Consider the following 19853-nt stretch of genomic DNA (forward strand, 5'->3'; position numbering starts at 1 on the left):
GCAGCCAATTCAGCAAATCTAACGGTGACAGGAATCTGGATTTCATCAAATTAATGTTGATGTGTTTAAAATGTTCATATAAACAGGAAGACTATAGGAAAAAATAACACTGGAAGAACACAGATAAACCTATGACTGTTGAGTCTTTTGAGTTTTGAATCTCTGTCACAAACTGAGATGAGCTCAATCATAACTAGTCAACATTTACAGAATAAAAAACACACAATCAGCAATAAAACCTTCATTCAAAATGGGATGCTCCATTTTGTCCTAAAATCTCATAAAGGTATTTGGGTGTGAGTGATCTTCAAAATGACCTATTTGCTGACGATATTATAATGTACTCAATGAACCCAACAAATTCTTTCACTCAGTTGAATGGAAACTTGGTCTTTCTGCAAACTCCATACAGAAAGACCCCAGTCTGGGATTTGAACCCAGAAACTTCTTGCAAGGCAGTGGTGCTACCATCTGCCTCACTATGCAGCCAACAACAAAATAAAATGAAAAAATAAAAAATAAAAAATTCATTTGGCAGCCAGAGTGATGAATGAGATGAACTATCATCACTCTGGGGTGACTCTGACGGTTCTTCTGTTCATATTAGTTTAAATCATTTTATTCTGTTTTCATTACAAATACACACAGAAACAACCAAATAAGGTCAACCTGTAGAGTCTATTAGCAGATTGTTTATCAGCTTTCGTTTCCTTCCTTATTTGCTTCTGGGCAATCAGATTATGATCGTCCTCCATAATGTAAACTTCATGTTGCATAACCAAAGCCAGTAAGTCTGATCACAGCCTGAGTGGTTGAATCAACATCCAGATGATCAGGATGGGTCCCATCTTCTTCATTCACCTGCTACTGATGGCTCCGCTGCTTCAACACACTGAAGAAAGTGAGTACAGTACAATGTTGTTTGTTTCTCTAATAATAATAAATTTTTCTGGGTAGTTGTGTTGCACAGATTTACAAGTTATGCATGTAATATAGTTAATAGGAGCCTACTGTATGAAAGTGGTTAATATTCTCTAAAGGAATAAAAGTCTTACTTTTTTTATCTATTGTGTGAAATTATCTAGACTTTTGTCAACGACAGAACTGTAATCCTTGTAATCTTTTTGTGTCCTATGAGAACCATCAGGGTGAATACAGACAGCAAACTAGACAGATAGAAACATGGAATATCATTTTGCCACCAAAGAAAAAAAAACATTAAAAAATTTAATCTTGTTCATTTAACAGGCACATGTTGACTTTATTGTTTGGGCACAAACACATTGTTGAAACTCAGTCTTCCAAAAAAAACTCGACAACACCAATGAACAGATTCATGTGAAAGACTAAATGAACGCTTCACCTCATCTGTTAGTTTTTAGGTGACTGAATCTCCCAGACTATTCAGGTGTCACCATATGATTTTCTACACCACCTCTCAGTCTGATATTCACTCACTCCATACAAACTGAGCCTTTTTTGATTATCTCTTAACTTTTCTGAATACATGGTGATGCAAATCTTCTGTGTTTCGCCTGTCTCACCAGGTTCTGCTGGTCACAGTGCTTCCCTTGTGTCTTTTTACATTGACTCTCCTAGGTTTTTAATGATCTGTTTGAAAGTTCTGATGATATTGTTGGTTTTCGTAGCTTAGCCTATTGACATAAGAATTCTTAACCTATTATCAATAGATCTTTAAAAGAGTGAAGAGCAGCCTCTCGTTGCTCAGTTTGGGTTACGCAATGACAAAGTTGCATGATTTCAGATTGTTAACAACTAAAAACTGTCTATCCCTGCCAAATGGACCAAATGTCCAGTTACTAGGCGACCAAATTAGAACAGGATCACCTGATTCTGTTCAAGTTTACTCAACAACACTAATGAACATTTTCATTTTCAAAGGAAACATCCATACCTAACCAAGTATATTTAGTCTTCTTAATCATTCATTATTTTCTCTACAGACGAGGAACTGGGGAGACAGAAGCCACCTAAACGTGATGAAGCGGTGCATCATCAAGAGTTTTGCTTGAGTATTCCTGAAGCTCCACACTCAACCAGTTTGGTTTTTGAAACCCCACAGCCTACAAAGTCGGCATCCAAACCCAAATTAACTAAACAAAAACCCAAGAGTCCAAAACAACCTGATGTTCATAGATCCCCGATCTCTGGGGAAGAAAACTATCCATCTGCTGGTGTTCCTGAAATAGTACCAATGAGATCCCCGATGTCTGGGGAAAGAAACGATCCATCTGCTGGTGTTCCTGAAATAGAACCAATGATCACCCCCATTAGTTTCCACAGCCCAGGTGAGGCCTCTTCCCGTAGAGTTTAAAGGTGTTTTCACACTTAGTAATCCAGTAGACTTGGTTCGACCGAAGTTGCAACATTTTTACATTTTCAGCTGATGTGGTTGACTTATACACTGCAAAGTCAAACAGCCAAAGCCTTTTGAATAACCTGTTTCCCTCCTCTCCTGTGGGGGCGCTGCACCTTGAACAAGTGAAGGAAACAACACAAAAACTTCTGAACAAGATTCTGAGAATAACTTCCGTCTTCACGAAATGTAAACAAAAATGGAGTTGCGTTAGATCTATGTAGGATTTCTCTTTTGTCTTTGGCAAAAGACCATGAGCCATTTCTCCTGCTAGTGCCTAGATATGCTTGTTTGTTTTGGTTATATTTACCCAAAATCCCTTACGTTGCTTTTGGAGTGGTCTCCATTTGCTTTGAGTTCACATATGCATTTGAACCGCACCAGAGTTCAGTTCAACCAAACCTACAGGCTTCATTCCAGTCTTCTGTAGATACTATAACGTGTCTGATGTTCTTTGACAGTTCTTTGGTTCTAGAGCCCAAAGCCCTTGTTGCTATGAAACACTTTTCACTAAGGACAAAGGCAAACCAACTCTTAGCCAGTATGTTCACAAGGTCTTTTACTTTTTGTGCTGGCTAAGTTTTGGCAACTGCTTAATCAATCAATCAATCAATCAATCAATCAATCAATCAATCAATCAATCAATCAATCAATCAAATTTTATTTGCATAGCACATTTCAGCAGCAAGGCATTTCAAAGTGCTTTACATAATTAAAATAAAAACTGCATGTAATAAACAGTGAGAAAGAGAAATAAAAAGCTGTAAAACTTTAGCTGAGACGCCGTCAACTGGGACTCCAACCCTTTGGACTTTAGTCAAAATGCCGTTTGACAAGGACTCTAACCTCTCGGACTTTAATACTGTCACTGTTAATGCCTTGTGGTGCAACTCTTGATTTACCAACGAATTCAAACCATATTACACTCATAAGCAGGAGTACCAAATGATTTCCAAATTCTTCCTGGTTGATAAACTTGTCACTTAATTTTTTGTCAATGAAAGTTTATATTCTGTTTGATCATATATGTATTTTGCTTTGCTGAATGTCAGATGTCAAAGTCTCAGACGGATGCTACTGCAAAGACCAAAACAAGAAGCTGTCCACTGAGATCTATCGAGTCAGCAGCCTGATCATACACTATCCCAGTGAAACCTGCAGATCAACTGAATACATGTGAGTCAGTATGTATTTATTGGAGATTATGCTTGAAGAAAACATGTTAAAATTCTCTGTCAAATCAAACACATTCCGTTCTTTGTAAGTCGAAGGTTTAATAGTTTCTATGAGATCATCCTCATGACTGTTGAACTCAAATAGGATCAGCAATGCCTCGACCTCTTGTCTTTCAGTGAAATCTTAAAAGATGGAAGGAAAGTTTGTGTGATGCAGTTCAGCCTCGTGACTCATTTTCTTCGGTACGTACAGAAGACGACTTGAGTTCTCTGCTGCTCTGCAGAGAGATACCATACTTTCCTGTGAGAGGTACAGCTTCTGTGCAACATCTTATCTCACAGTTGCTATTTCATAGTCAGAGTGCACTCAAAACTATTTCCTGGCAGATTAAAAAGCAACTTTTTGAGTATCCAAGGTAACAGTTTCCCCTAAGCTGATTTACTGATAAGACTCAACCTACTCAACCGACCCACAGGTTTCTGTCCAAACCAGTACCGGAGCAAAGGTCAACAGAATCACCTGAGATCTCATCTACTACACATCAGACCACAACTGCAGAGACATCCACCTCGACACACCTGACAATCAGAACCAATGGGCCACCACTTCTTTCCGACTCATATATCCATTATGGACCAGATGGTCCAAAAGGAGTTGGAGTTAGGTAAGTTTTACCTGTTAATCTAATGTTAGCACTGGACGATATTTCATGTCCTTAACTTATGATAATATAATAATGAGCAAATGTTACCACATTCACAAGACTTGTTCATGAAAAGAGGGCAAAACATAGTTGAAGAGTTTGTGAAAAAATAATTAGCTCCCATGTTGTGGAGGGAGAACAGATTATTTCAGACAGCTGAAATATTTGGTTCTTCCCAAGTAACTTTGGCAAATAAAAAGCAAATGTTTAGAAATTCTCAATGATTGGTATGTGTGATAGCATGTTTGAGCCACCAATAATTAGCAACTAGAAATTTCTTTAATCCAGTAATCTGTCATATTTTACATGAGATCGGGATCTTACAGAAAGCCTACACTCATCTTTTCATGAAGTCTAATTTTTCATGCCCTACTATCAACCAGCTTCTATCCCTTTATATTAGCATTAACATTAGCATGAGAAAAAAAATATAAATACAGACAATGTGTTGGAAAACTGTTTTTGGTGGCTGACTTTTATTTGTTAGGCTTAAATGTCAAAAGTTTAACAAAGACAGATTATCATGGCAATTAAAAAACAACAACACAAAACCGTGTAAGAAGATCTCCACACCAGACCTTGTTTATTTATTTATTTAACAATTTTGCTTTTGCAGCTGCCTATTGAATTGAATGATACAACCTGGACATGAATATATGACTTGTTGTACCGAGAAATCAAACAGAAGCGATCGATTTCTTGGTACTGCAGCCTCTCTGGAGCAACATATGGACAGAGAAACTAATTGTAGTTTTCAGTGTAATTTAGTTTAACTCTAAGATTGATAAAGGGAATATAATAAGAGAAATCCTTTCTTCGTCTCAGTCGTTCTGTTTATGCTGGCGTGTTTTCATTTGTCATATTTTACTTTTGTCAATAAATTATGTTCATTGCATATCATCCATCCGTTGTCTATATCCACTTACCCTTGCAGGATCACAGGGGGCTAAGCAGTGGCACAAAAAGTGGGTACACACTTTAAGCGAAGCTTAGGGGCGCTGTGCTAAAGGGGGCACCAAAAACATTTTTGGAGAACATGATTTTTTATTTTTATTTTTTTCATTTGAATCGTGTTAGCTGATGACAGAGAGCTAAAGATGGAGAGACAGGAAAGGAAGCTGTTGGGGGCAGAAAAAAATATGGAAGATGATCAAGAGTAAAGATGTGTAGAGATGAAAAAAGTTTTTCAGTGTGGTTGACAGACAGTAGTTAAGTTATTTCAGTCTGTCAACATGAGGCTTGTAAATATTCAGGCTAGCTTAAGTTACTATGACAAGTCACTGCTGTCTCATGTCTCTGTGCTGCAGTTACAGGTGTGTCAGGGTTTGAATCCAGGACCTTCAAGGCAACATTTATCTTTAACAAGTGTTGAGTATTTGCAAGTGTTTTTAGTCTATAACGATAATGTGTAATTTTTGCATTCTCTTTTCTTTTTATGTAATCAGTGGCAAAATCCCCATAGAGGAATCACATCTTATGGATTCAAGTGGATCCAGGTTTAAAGACCCCACAGGTAAAAGCTATATCTTCTAGGGATTGTTTAAAGTGGCATTGGTTGAAAACAACAACAAAAAACTGCCAAAAATTCCAGAAGCAATTCAGCTTTAGTCTAATTATTTCATACTTTTTTGGCTACAGGATTGCCTTAATAACATCAATATGTTTCAGAAAGATTTGTGCTTTTGTTTACTTGGTAGTTTTGGTTGGAAACGGCACAGATTAAAATAGTGTCATAGAGAGATGTATTACTTACATTTACTTGGTTACAGTTTGTTGAGTAACTTTTTGGAAGAACTATATTTTTATCAGTATTCTTATAACACGTTTTTACTTTTACTTAACTAATATTATGAAGTATTGCTAATTTTATTTGAATAACATTTATGAATGCTCTACTTGCTGCAGGTAGCTTCACTGACTCAAAACACACTCACGGAAACATATACTTACTTCTACTTTATACTTTGTTTCATAAGTTTTACATTGAAAAATATATATTTTAAAAGTGTTTTTTCTCCCTAAATTTGGTATTTTATAAATATATTCTTTAGTTTTGCAATCTTTCCTATTCATTTTAGTTTTTAAAAACCAGAATCTCCACATAACAAATTTTTTTTTGTCTGTCTAGCTACATAATTTTGAAATACTTAGTCAGATGTTATGATCAGTTTACTCAGTATCGTAGTACCCTTTTTAAGAAGTAAGAGTAAAATATCATTTATAATCTAATGTAATATTCAAATCTTAAATGTTGTTTTTTCATTTAATAAAAAACAGAAGTAAAGTCTAGAAATCATCAGTCTTCCAGTAATGAATCCATAATATGTTTCATTTAGTGGCTTCAGTTGCTAAAACAATTAACTTTTCTATCACACTTCAACTTGTTGAATGTGAGTTATTTATGGCCATGTGTATTCATTTTCCCTGACTGTCTAAAGTTTTCTTTCCAGAAACTTGTGTTACCTGCATACATTTTGTAACGTGGAACAACTTTGACCTGAAGGACGTTCAGTTGGTGGATGTGAACTTCCTATCATCCAACTGTCCTGCCCTCATCTTACTAAGGTTTTCTCTCTGCTGTAACACAAGCTGAACGATTACAATCACTGCTTCATTTGAAATGTTTTATATTTGCCCGCCATAATTTACACCCAGCGATGTGTCTTTTGCCTTCCAGTGTCAGCCTGACTGATGGACGCCATATTTGTATGGATTCTCTCCACCCTGAGTTCCAGCAGCTTCTAGAGAAGTTGGAAATTAAAGAACCTTAAAGCTGACACTTAATGTGGTAGAGTTTAAGGTTCATGTCCAGTAAGACCGCGGCAGGATTAAGTCAAAAGGAGAAATCTTATGAAACTCGCTCTTGGTTTAATCTGGTATTTTATTAGCTTATTTTAATTCTATCAAGTTTCTCGATTGCTTGTTTTGTTGTTGTGTTTGTAATTCTATTTGTTGCATCTGAACCAGGCTCTCTTGTACATGAGATCTTGGACTTCAGTGACACAAACTGTATATATATATAAAAAATTTATAAAGCTAAGATTGTATTGTGTGCTTCACTGTGTTCTCTGATGTAAAACAAATACATCAAAGGTCAATAAAATCATAAAACATAAGGTTAAGATCACATTTTTTTAAAATTACTTTTGTATTTTAAGTGCAATGATTTATTTCTTTATTGGACCATTTAAATATCTCTGCAAAACGCAACGCAAAACGCTACAAGTGTTCTCATTTTATAAGGCTAAAAGGCACCTACTGATTGATTTTATTTAAATGTGGCAGAGCATATTAATGAACATGCAATGTTGTAATAATACCAACATTGCATGTTTTAGCAAAATTTTAATTTTCATCCATAGTTCCATAAAACAAACTCAAAATACAAACATTTATACAATTTCATACATACAAATCAGACATACAGTAAAACAGTAGTGAGGGAAAAGAAATGGCAAATGGCAACAGAGAAAAAAGAAAGAAAAGGAAGGGCAAGGGATTAAAAAACAGAGTTAGACAATATCAACAACAACATATATTGCAATAGACATGTGATCAATAATCAACCAAAACCGCACAGCATTCTGGGGGATATAGGCAGAGGAAAGGCTTTATCTGCTCAACCTCTCACAACTGGCTAAAGAAGGTTGGTGGCTTCAGGAAACTCACTTGCTCATTGGTTGCCTAGCAACAACCTGCCAGTAACTTGTCAGCAGCAGTTTCAGGTTTTGCCACAGTCACTCATCACTGCTTAAAAAAAATAATTAAAAAAACTACAGAATGAAATGAAAACTGGATGAAACAGGAAAGTTTAGAGTTTTTCAGATATTTAAAATAAAAAAATAATAATCATTGATATCAACTGACATGAAACGCTTATATTGTGATGCGTTTTCCAGCCATATTGTCCAGACCTTAAAAAAACATGAGGAAAAAAGGAAAGAAGATGATGGGTAGTAAAAGAAAGGAAAGAAGGAAGAATTAAGCAAAAAGGGCTTAACAAAGAAAAAGGTTAAAAAAAAAAAAAGCTTAGGGTCTACCCCTGAAATGACTGTGGTTTGCCCCTCCCCGCCCCACACCTGGAGGTAACCTCGGCCTTACTGAGCCTCAGCTCCTCCAGATGTTTCTCTAAAAGCTGTGAGGCGTCCATCGTCTGCTCCAAGTCCAGCAGCAGGTCTCCGTCCCCCAGCAGCCCACGGCGCTGCTTCAGTCTGCCGTTGGCTCTCTGCAGGCGGTTCCGCTCCAGCCTGGTTTGGGTCAGGACGTCCCTCCTCTCCGCCACCAGGACCTCCACCTCAGACAGCTGCTGTCGCTTGGCCTGGACCTCCAACTGGCTCCAGAGCAGCTTCTCTCTGACGTTTGACAGGACCTGACGGGCGCAGCGGGTCAGAGCTGGTTAAGCGGTTAACGCTGTAACACGTTGTTGGACCGGTCAGCTCACCTCCAGGCTGCTGCTGATCCTCTTTTGCAGCTTTAGGGATTCTTCTCTTTCCCTTCCCGCCTGTTTCTTCCTCTCCAGCATGCTGGCCTGCAGCTCCTCCAACTGGACCCGCTGGGGGTGCTGGCCACGGAGCTCCGCCTCCAGCCTCTGGATCCTGGACCTCAGTGAGAAGTGCTTCAGACGCAGCCTGGTCAGCTGGTTCTGCCGGAGCTGCTCCGCTGTCAGCACCGCCTGCACTTTGGACCGGGCCAGGTCCGACCCCAGGTGGGGGCTCAGCGCCGCCAACGCAGCATCCCGCTTCAGCGCAAGGAACGCCTCCCACTCTGCCTCCACCTCAATGTGTCACACAAGACATATTTATAAAAGAAAACGTTTCTTTATTGTAAAATCAGTGGTAAGCTCATAATTTTGCAAGTTTTTCTCTTGTCCTGCTGATTGCTTGTTTTCTTGCTTTTGAAAACCTGTTTGAAATAAATGAAGGAATATTTTCTGGGCATATAGTGACATTTTATAGCACAGTCAAATAACCCCATTTGTTATAACAATGGTGCATAAGTCAAATATGACTTCAAATAAATTTTACTTCCTAATTTAATCCCTTAAAACTGGGCCGTTTAGCCGTCAGTTTCCAAAAAGTTTTAGAAGTTGAGTTTGTGATTTTCATCTGTAGGCCATAGTCATTGAAATTACCAAAACCACAGGGTTGAAATATTTCACTGTATGTGTAATGAATCGATTTAATATATAATTTATCAAACAAGTGACAAAATATTTTTAATCTCCTCACGATTCATTTTTTAAGATGTAGCTAAAAATGATGACATCACAGGACTGCGTCGTGTTGCAGTTTGTGCCACTAGATGGCAGCAGATCCTACACATTCAGACATTAAACGTAATTTGGTTCGTTACAGAATCAAACTTAAAGTTATATATGTTTAAATTCTCGAGTGAGTCAGCTGACCTGCTCCATCATGACTGTGATGATGGAGCAGTCATCACAGTCATGTGAAAAACCCCTGAATTATTCTAAGAAAAAATACATATTTTCTGGCAAATAAAAATGAGAATATAGGAACTAATGCTCTCACAAGTATGACATTAAAAATACTCAGATATATATGTCAGTATGGTTATATGAGCTTTTAAGTGTATTCTCTTTCTCTCTGTTCTGTCATCCATTTTAAACATTTACTGTAATACCCTGTTCTTTATGTCCTCTCCTCCTCTTTCTGCTGTCTTTCCTTCTCTTCTCTGTTCTACCTTCTGTTCTCGTTTCCTTCCTGCCAGGATTACAAAAAATTGAAAAATTCAACACATAACAGCAACATTAAGCTAGTTTTCTTCATATTCTTATGCAAACTTCACAACAGACAACAAAAATAATTCTAATTTATTAAATAACATTGAACTCACCTATGCAATAAAAGGACTTTCTGCACATATTCACCCATCAGCCACATGTTCTACATATCTAAAAGAGCTGCTAGTTTTCATTAAGGTCTTCAGAGTGAGAGCTGCGGGGAAACAGCTGAGTTTGAGCAACAATGGCCGCCTTTGTAGCTGCTGTCTCCTCCTCTGCCTCTCTGGCAGAGATAAATTTGCACCTGCTCAACACTTGGGAAGAACCACTGGGCTCTTCTAATCAGAGGGACCCAGAAATGTCTGCAGTTCTGGTAAAAATGTGCAAAAAGTCATCATTACTTCAATGCTGATTGACATTCAAGGCCTTTCAGCCTATCTTTGCCAGGGTTCACTATAAATGTACATACTTAGACAGTTTTGAGTGCCTAAGGCCTAAAACACTTAAGAGCTCAATTTCCAGACAATATTCCACAGTAACATGTCCTGGATGGCACCATCAGTTGTTAGCCCGGTAATCCAAAACAAAATAAAGCAGACATTTAAAAGAGTCTAAATGAAATAGAAATAACATAAAAGCATATCAACTGATAACTAATCAAAGGCAATGGAGGGGAACAAAAGAACAAAGAAAAATCCTAAGGCGGCCAAGCAGTCAACCGTCGTCTGCCATGGTTAAATAGTATGGTTTGTAATTTCCTGAAATGCAGTTTTGCACTACATGTAACAGGATGAACAGTTTCCAAAAAATCCACTTTTGTCTCATCAGTTTAAGGAACTTTGTCCAAAAAGTTTCCTTTTGTTTTTTTGTTTTTTTTGTGACAGCAGTATTTAGTCAGAGGCCTCTTCAAGTTTGTTGAAAGACTGACTGCTACCAAGCAATCAGAATTACTCATTGTGCAAGAAAGCAAAACATTAAAAAAAAAAAAAAGCAAATAGTGCAAATAACGAAGCAACCAGGCTGAACATCATAAATAAATGATGTTCAGCATTTGGGTGAATTTGCAATGTTCAAAAAGCTCCTTCCTTTGTGTTTTTTCTGGTGTTGGCCTGTAGGAACGCTCCAATAAATACAAGTACTGCCACAATTCGTTGCTTTTTAATATCTTTTAGCCTACTTTATGTTGTCAGGCAGTTGATTTCTTGATTATATCTGTCTGTAATCAAACCTGGATGAAAATGAACTTAACTATCAAATTGTGGTAAAACAGTGAACTCGTGACTTAACAGAAGGAGTTAATTACTTTTCTCACACACTTTTGTAGCCCAGACACCAACCTTCCCCAGCTTGTCGCGGGCCTGTGACCTGAGCTCCTCTGCCTGCTGCTGGGCCGTCTGTGAAGCAGTGCTGAGCTGCTGCTTCAGCTCAGACAGGACCTGGACGGACCGCTCATACTCCAGTAGCTGCTCCTCCTCAGGCCTGCCTCTCCCCAGCTGGCCCCCATCAATGGCTGTGTTGTGGAAGTATTGAGCCAGCTTCATCTGCAGCTGCCTGTTTAGTCGGCGGGCCTCGTCTCTCTGTGTGCTCAGCTCTTTGAGGGAATCTTCGTATTGGTCTTTTTTGTCGTCTGTACCTTCAGCAGCAGCAGTAGAACCGTCTCCCTCCTGCGTGGGACTCTCTGTCTTTGGGGTGTCTAGGTTTAACCCCAAATATCGGCCACTGTTCCTCCTGTTAGTCTCAAAAATAACACTCTGACTATGTGACAGCGCGGGCTCAGAGTTGGTTTTGAGAGCCGTTGTGTGTTCTGACTCACAGGTGGCTGGTTCTTCAATAGAGGGGTCTGTTTTGACTTCCCTGCTGCTAGAAAATTCTTCGTCATGATCTGAGAATACTATTTTATCAAATTCCTTCTTTTCTTCATTCTCTTTCTCCATTTTAAGTTTTAAATTCGCTGAAGAATTGTTTGATTTGCCTAAAACTAAAAAGCTCGTGCAGTTCTGTAGTCGGTGACACTTTTCGTTTGGTTTGCGTTGTCTTGGAAACTGAGTTCAGTAGCCAATCAGAGGCGTTCTGACGCTTTCCCATGATTATTAACAAGAGGAGTGTGCGAGTGGCTCGAGCTGTGAGGCTCGTTGCGCGCAGGCGCCGAGTGGAGCCTCCTACAACAAGAAGCAGCAGCCAGGCAAGATGGCGGACCTGGGGAAGAAGTACTGCGTTAACTGCCTCGCAGATGTCACCAACTTGCGGCTTCGCTGCACCGACTGCCCAGATATCGAGCTGTGCCCAGAGTGTTTCTCGGCGGGCGCCGAAATCGGCAACCATCGTAGATGGCACGGCTACCAGCAGGTCGACGGCGGGCTTTTCTCACTGTGGGGTCCAGAGGCAGAGGGAGGATGGACTAGCAGGGAAGAGCAGTCGCTGCTCGATGCCATCGAACAGTACGGCTTTGGAAACTGGGTACATCACTTTGTTATCATTTAATGACATAAGTTTGGATTGAAATAGCATAGAAACACCAACAGGCAGCGGCTAATGGCATGAGTACAACATGTCCACTGGTTTTAGCGGCGAAATATGTCAACTTTTAAGTAAACATAGACTGTTGTTAAACTTTACGAAACCTTAACAATGTTATTGAGAATTAAAAGAACAGACCGAATTGGAAATACTTCATTAGTAATGTTTTACCTAATTTTAAAAGTTTGGCAGTGTTCCGATTCCAGGCTTTATAGATTTCGGAGATACTTTCATGGTATTCAGAACAGTTAGATCTTTTCTTACCAAATTAATTATGTTTATTTGACCAATCAGCATTTACAGTTAATTCTCACCGTCTTCCCTGTCCCTGCTTTATAAATACCACCACCATGTTTCAATAGAACAATGGTGAACAGTGGCAGTTTTCCTCCATACATAGTATTGTGATGAATATGCAGATAGCTTATTAATTTGTCAATATTTTTCTGATTGAACACTGATTTGTCAGTTTTAGCCTGATATGATCACATAAAGTCCCACAGTAAGCTGAATTTAAATAGACTTCTGCTTTGATCGGCTCACTCTGATGTAAAATCTGCATTGCTATAGAAAGTCAAACCTGACTTTGATTTCTCTTTATAGATTCTAGATTTCTTATTGTAGAGTGTGACACTTCCTTTATGCCAAACAAAACGTGATCGTAATGTGTTTGGCATTTTGACAACCTTACATGGTCAAGTATGGAAGCTGCAAAAGATGGAAGCTAAATTGGATCAGCCAACTGAACAGACACTATTTAATATTTGTAAAAAAATAAATAAATAAATAAATAAAACTAAATTAGAATAGAATACGCTTCACATATTGGAAGCTGGATTTTATCTATTTAAGTATAAAGTAAATAAGTTTAAGTTTGATCGCTTTAAATAATTTGGATTTTGAACTAAAACTGCTTAAAGTGAGTGCAGATCTGTCACCGAAGTTTAAGATGAGAATACATCAGCTGCATGTAATGCATATGAAATACTTGCATGATTTATTTAAATTATTTTTCCATTTTAATGCATTGCTGCTTCTGAAGAAACTATTCATGAATCGGATCTGTTGGTGTGTTTCGCTGAGGCGCAACACTACCACTGAGTGTTGATTGTGATAAATGACCACAGCAACGGCGTTGTTTTTGCTTTTACCGCATTGTTTCTATTCCTATATTGCATCGGTCAAAAAGAAAAAAAACAAAAAACATTGTTTAACAAAAGTCTTTCAGAATGAATCATTTAAGGAATATTAAATTATCTAATTAATGATAATTCAGCTGCATTTCATAAATTATTTACACATCATTGACCAAAAATACTAAAGAATTAATCCATGTTTTAAAATGTAAAAGTAATTCAAGAAAATGTTAGATTTAGCCATTTCTAAATGTTTTCAAGCAGTATATTTATAACATTTCCAAAAGTAAACACTACAAGTGTAAATAATCTTTTTTATGAAGTATTTTTTGTCAATTGGTTGTAAAAAAAAAAAAAAAGCAGATTTTTCACCTAGCCATACATACTACCCAATATTATAATTTGTATTATATCAACAGATATATAAATGTATCCATTGATATATTTATTTTTGCATGTGTGTGTGCTTACACAAATGTGCATCTCTCTCCTGAAGGAGGACATGGCTGCACACGTCGGACCATCCCGAACGCCGCAGGAAGTCATGGAGCATTACGTCACCATGTACATTCACGGTAACCTTGGAAAAGCCTGCATTCCCGACAGTATTCCCAACAGAGTAACTGACCACACTTGCCCAAGCGGGGGCCCCCTATCACCCAGCCTCACCACCCCGTTGCCCCCGTTGGACATAAGCCTGGCTGAGCAGCAGCAGCTCGGATACATGCCTCTGCGTGACGACTACGAAATCGAGTATGACCAGGATGCGGAGAAGCTCATCAGCGGGCTGTCGGTTAACTACGATGACGAGGATGTGGAGATCGAACTGAAACGTGCCCACGTAGACATGTATGTGCGCAAGCTGAGGGAGAGGCAGCGGCGCAAGAACATTGCCCGTGACTACAACTTGGTGCCTGGGTTCCTCGGCAGAGATAAGAAAGACAAGGAGAAAGAGAAGCCTGGAGGGTTGCAGGTCTTAGGCGGTTCTGTCCCTACGGGTGGATCGGGAGCGTGCAGCGCTGCAGTTGGACCGGCCTCCACGACAACGACGGGGTCCGTCCCTATCCCGAGCACACCCAAAAGAAAGATCAGCAAGGAGGAGAAAGAGCAGCGAGTGAGGCTACGGGCGCTCTGCCAGTTCATGGCCCATCGAGAGTTTGAGGAGTTCTTCGAGAATATGCACAAGGAACGGGTGCTGAGGGCCAAGGTGCGCGAGTTGCAGCGCTACCGCCGCAACGGCATCACGCGCCTGGAGGAGTCCGCCGAGTACGAAGCCGCCCGTCACAAACGGGAGAAGCGCAAGGAGAACAAAAACGTGGTGGCCTCCAAACGCGGCGGGTCGGGAGGGGCCGGGCTCGGCTCTGGGTTGGGACTTGGCAGCGGCGGGGCAGGCGGTGGAGGCGGCATCACTGTGGGGCTCGGGGTTGGAGGCGGGATCAAGGAAGAGAGCAAAGATGGAGAGTTTGCCGCCATCGAGAACTTGACGGGGTTTGAGTTGCTGTCAGATCGGGAGAAGGTGCTGTGCAACTCTCTTAACCTGAGCCCAACACGCTACCTGACTGTCAAAACCATCATCATCAAAGACCACCTGCAGAAAAGGCAGGGCATCCCGGCAAAAAGCCGACTTCCCGGCTACCTGGACAAGGTTCTCAAGAAGCGTATTCTCACCTTCCTCACAGAGAGCGGCTGGATATCCAGAGACGCCTCGTAGCGATCCGTCTCCGGTCGGTAATCAAAAGCCGACGATCGCCGGTAGCCAACTAGCTTCACACTCTGGAGGCTGGATGGAACTACTGCCTCTGACCGACTACTTTTTCTAGTTCTTCTTTTTTCACGTTGCGAATATGTACAATTCAAATAGAAAAGATGCCCCACTGGAATAATAACTATTTTCATACAAGGTCTAGGAAGAAAAGTTTAAAAAAAAAAAAAAAAGATGCTGGGCTCAAGAATGTCCAGCACCTTTTGAGTTTACTATTGTGTGCTTCCCGCTACAATTCTTGATGAATAAATTATGGTATTTTGCATTTTGGGATTTATTTATCTCAAGTGTCACTCCTAAGCATCATTGTAAAGGTGAAAGAACAAAAGAGTGAAACCTATTTCATACTGAAAAATAAGGGTGTTCCACTCATCTGGTGTTTGAAACCACGTGTTTGCTGAGGAGCCTTTGTGATGACCTTTTTGTTTTCACTATATTTGAACTGATTTACGGAATTCCATTCAGTTTCATGCACTGGTACCGTCACATTGTTTTGTCAATGCTACATTAGCACTAAAGGGGTAATGAATGGTCAGTAGACTAAAGAAACATTTATTGTAATCACCAAAAGAGAAGCTTAAAATTGAGTGTTGTCCAATAGCGGACACTGCCAATGTTCATTGAAGTTCCAGCTGAATTAATAACCGGCAGATTGAAAGTATTTTGATAGTATGTTAAAAATGGGGAAAAAGTAGGATGCTGAGTCGTGTTTAATTCAAACCCGCCGACGTCTGGTTCGTGAATTTTATTTGCCTTTGTCAAGAGTGGACACTGTTGTGATTAAAGCTGTTAAAAACTCTAAAAGGTTCCCCAGAAATTTGACAGTTCTCTCGCTACCATTAGGGTTGTTAAAATACAAAAGTGCCTAAACCTAGGTCAGAGAAGAGCATTGCCTTGATTCCAGTGAGCAGTACGGAACGGTTCGTTATGCTAGTTTATGGACTGGCATATTCCGGACACATTTCCACCGCCAATTGGAGTCTAACTAGGTAGGCGGGTTAAACCCAAACACCTGGCGTTGCGACATACTAATGTGACGACAAACTTTACCGATTAGTATGTATTGTCCTTGATGCAAGCGATAATGTCTTATTTCCTCTGATGAGTAGGGTGTGTTGTGTGACAGTAATAGCTCCACCTTAATCGTACCATACCGTTCTCCTGTTGACCTCCAACCGAACGGGGCCCAGGAATCAGGTCAGTTGTATGAGTCATTTTTACAATAGTAGTGAACTGACTCATGCCATACTGCTTAATCGAGATGAGCCATAAGTGTAAACACATTTTATAACCTGCTAAATTTTCTGTAGCAGTTTCACCTAAGTCTTCTATAGACCCTCTTCTTTATTGGCCATCTAAGTAATTTGACGGCCAATAAAGAACATTGATCTTGGGTGTCAATGTCTGGTTAAATGTCACACATTCTCTTTTTACTGGCATAATTTTATCTAAAGTTGCCTGGTATTCCATGATGCAACCCTTTTCTGACAAGGTTCCCTGGATCTTTGGAAGGCCCACAGAACCGCAACCGTTCTTAACATCGTCGTCCCTCGTTTCCTGCCAAAGCTGCCCTGAGTTTTTAATTTGTCAAAAAAGTTCTGAGTCTGACCAAAGCACACAATTTGAGCAAACTCCCCAAGTTTATGTTGGTGATATTAGAACAGAAGAAAAGGGTTTTCTGTTTTGTCTTGTTTTTTCTGGTGGCAACCGGTGGGGGACTTTCTCCACTGAATAAATCATTTTAAGTTTTTTTTTTTTTTTTTTTTCTTATACCTACCGTGAGGGGTATTTATCTGTACTAGGAGTAATTGGTTAATTTAGCTCTAAAGCCTTTCATGAATGCATTACATCTTAGATATTCTTTCTACATAAGGGTATACAAAATAATGTACTAGTTCTCTAAACCCTAAGAAAGATCCTCTGCTTCTCAGGTTGTGCATCAAAACCATGTGTTCCTTTCTCCCAAAGTCTCTCATTCTGAGGTCAGAACCTGAACAGCATTACCAGATACTTTATTTCCTCATCACTGCTCTTATGTTGGTTTGTCTTGTTTGTTTAATTCTACTTTAAAGCTAAACTGACCCCATCTTATTTGGATATGTTTCTTGGATTATCCAGCAGTTGTTAAAAGGAAATGAAGAAAATGTGAGTTGATCCTGGAGCATCTGTTTGCATTTGTTGTTAATGGTTGCCGTGGGCAGCAAAGGAGGGTTGGGGGTTATTCGTTATCACTTTTGAGCATATCCCCTGGATGTAATGAGACTGTAGACGTTCTTGTGATACAACAATCAATGTGTCCAAGTAGTGAATGTATTTCTGTTGAAAGGAGATGTGAAGTGTTCAAAATAAGATCCTAACCAATGTTTTCATCGTCTTGTATGGGCAAATTTGACAATTGAAGTCTTCGGATGTCCTGAAGCGCATCTTTCTCACAGGCTAATGGGTGTGGGACTTTATCTTTTCCAGACATACACTGAGACCAGTGAGACCTTCTGTCCTCGTTTATACGAGTCCAGAAACGGTGTTGGACTTAAAAGAAACACTGGTTGGAGGTTGAAAAATCTAAATATAGCATACATGTTTTATGTTTTGAACACCCGGTGGTGGCGTTTATTTCCAGCTGATGACTGAAAGCTTGAAATTGAAGCTGTTTGATTTGATTTTTTTTTTTTTTTTTCAGCTTTTGGTCAGGACTTTTTAGAACAAGTCGTAAAAAGAGGGTGTTTTTGCTTACTTATGTGAACCAAATGTAAATAATTTGTAAGATAAGAAATGTGTAATGTACAGTATTTTGTGTTGTGCAAATTTTTATAGGTTTTGTATTAAAAACAGATTTTTGACAAAAAAAATGCTTCTTTTTTTTCTTTCTTCTTGTTCCATCTACTGGTCTCAAATCACAGAGCTGTTTTGCTTCTCCGATGCTAATTAATTTAATATTTAGAGATATTTTCTCGTCTCCTTTCATAGGGTAGATCTAATGTTGACACTGTTGAAGCTCACAGAGAGAAGGGTTAAACAGGAAGTGAATGAGATCTGCATGTCGATGAGGTTCCTTTGGTCACAATGTTTTCCTTCATGAAGAAAGAAATCGGATTCAGATTCTGTGGGTACCACCTGGTGGCAGAAAGAGGAAGTGATGGAAGACGTTCATACCTTAAGTTCCAAAACATTCATTACTTCTGACTCAAAAGTACCAGAAAATCCACTCTGATTTGCTTACAGCTATTTAAATATCCACAAGATGTTCTTTCTGGGCATGTCAACTGCATTACTGGAGGAGGAAAAGAACACCGTGCGCACAGTGAAGAATGGTGGCGCCGTTCCTGCGGCTCTGGAAAACCATGACTTATGGAGAACAAGATGGATTCAATCAAGTATCAGGAAACCCTGGGAGACGCTGCAACGCCAGCTGTGAGGAAGATGAAGCTGGGGTGTGTTTGAAATTCCAAAGAGGACAATATTTTATAGCGTATCTCGGTCACCACTGAGGCTTGATTCCAGAAGTACTAAACGATCCTACAGTTTCCATCATTGCCATTGTTTTCTTGGGATTCTGATGTGGTATTTTTAAAAAAGTGGTGTAGCATGCGGACCATTCCGCATGCTACTTGCACAATTCTCATGTGCAAGTACTTCATAATTAGTCTTCTTGTCTCGTCATCGAGTCAGTCTGATTTCCGACTGAGATGCTGACCTCGGTATGCATGGTAAATTATTAACCAAGCTTATTTTATTGTTTATTGCCAACGGATGCTGGCTTGTACAGTTTGTCAGTGGACCCAGTTTGCATTGGGGGTTAACTCCATGTAGGTGCAACTAGAAGCAAACAGCAAAACGTTCCATGGTTAAAATGTTTACATGTGCAGCTCTGCAGTCAAGTTTAAGAGTTTGATAGTAAAATTGTATTATATTATTTAACTAAGGCATGTGGCTTGAAGCCATGAGTTTTACAGATGGTGAACAGCTAATGTGGATCATGTTTGAAAGATAATACAACATAAAAGAGAGGAGGAAGTATTGATTATTTTATTTGATTGGATTAGATTAGATTATGCTTGTTTGTACTAACGTGGCCTTTAAGACAGACACTTGAATCCCATACAGCGCCTTATGTGATTATTGGCAACCCTGGAAAAGATAAATAAATACAAACAAAAAAAGTTTTACTGCAGTTGCATAATCTTAAAGAATACAAAAGTAAAACATTTAAATTTAGAAATCCTTTTTTTGATTAATCGCTTCCAAAATCAATAAAGTTGAGTATTTATCTTTAACTTGATCATAGGTGAAAAGCAAACTAAAGTCACGTAGTGGGAGTGGGCGAGGGAGTGGGCACCACGTCGCCATAGTGACAGTTAGTTGCCATCTACCTGCTGTAAATATAATTTTCCAGCAGCATAAGTCAAGGTGGGTTTATCTGTGCAGCATTCAAAAACAAA

At 39.3% G+C, this 19853-nt stretch overlaps 3 protein-coding genes across 3 annotated transcripts; 2 read left to right on the top strand and 1 right to left on the bottom strand.

The window, feature by feature from the left end:
- The first annotated feature begins 747 nt into the window (after positions 1-747).
- LOC106917172 (uncharacterized) lies at positions 748-7441 on the top strand. The gene is made up of 8 exons (XM_014985953.2): positions 748-901; positions 1965-2309; positions 3430-3553; positions 3730-3795; positions 4029-4217; positions 5702-5769; positions 6707-6821; positions 6934-7441. The coding sequence occupies exons 1-8, from the start codon at positions 829-831 to the stop codon at positions 7025-7027; spliced, it is 1074 nt and encodes a 357-aa protein (XP_014841439.2). The 5' UTR covers positions 748-828; the 3' UTR covers positions 7028-7441.
- A 147-nt stretch (positions 7442-7588) lies between these two features.
- cfap184 (cilia and flagella associated protein 184) lies at positions 7589-11935 on the bottom strand. Its single transcript, XM_014985955.2, has 3 exons — positions 11337-11935; positions 8698-9030; positions 7589-8625 (listed from the first exon to the last, which is right to left on the bottom strand). Exons 1-3 carry the CDS (start codon positions 11931-11933, stop codon positions 8293-8295), a joined length of 1263 nt encoding a protein of 420 aa, XP_014841441.2. The 5' UTR covers positions 11934-11935; the 3' UTR covers positions 7589-8292.
- A 251-nt stretch (positions 11936-12186) lies between these two features.
- tada2b (transcriptional adaptor 2B) lies at positions 12187-18263 on the top strand. Its single transcript, XM_014985954.2, has 2 exons — positions 12187-12456; positions 14149-18263. Exons 1-2 carry the CDS (start codon positions 12187-12189, stop codon positions 15361-15363), a joined length of 1485 nt encoding a protein of 494 aa, XP_014841440.2. The 3' UTR covers positions 15364-18263.
- The last annotated feature ends 1590 nt before the right edge of the window (positions 18264-19853 follow it).

Source organism: Poecilia mexicana, unplaced genomic scaffold (assembly GCF_051168715.1).
Source record: "Poecilia mexicana isolate PSO_F unplaced genomic scaffold, ASM5116871v1 scaffold_18, whole genome shotgun sequence".
In the NCBI taxonomy this organism is placed as follows: Eukaryota; Metazoa; Chordata; class Actinopteri; order Cyprinodontiformes; family Poeciliidae; genus Poecilia; species Poecilia mexicana.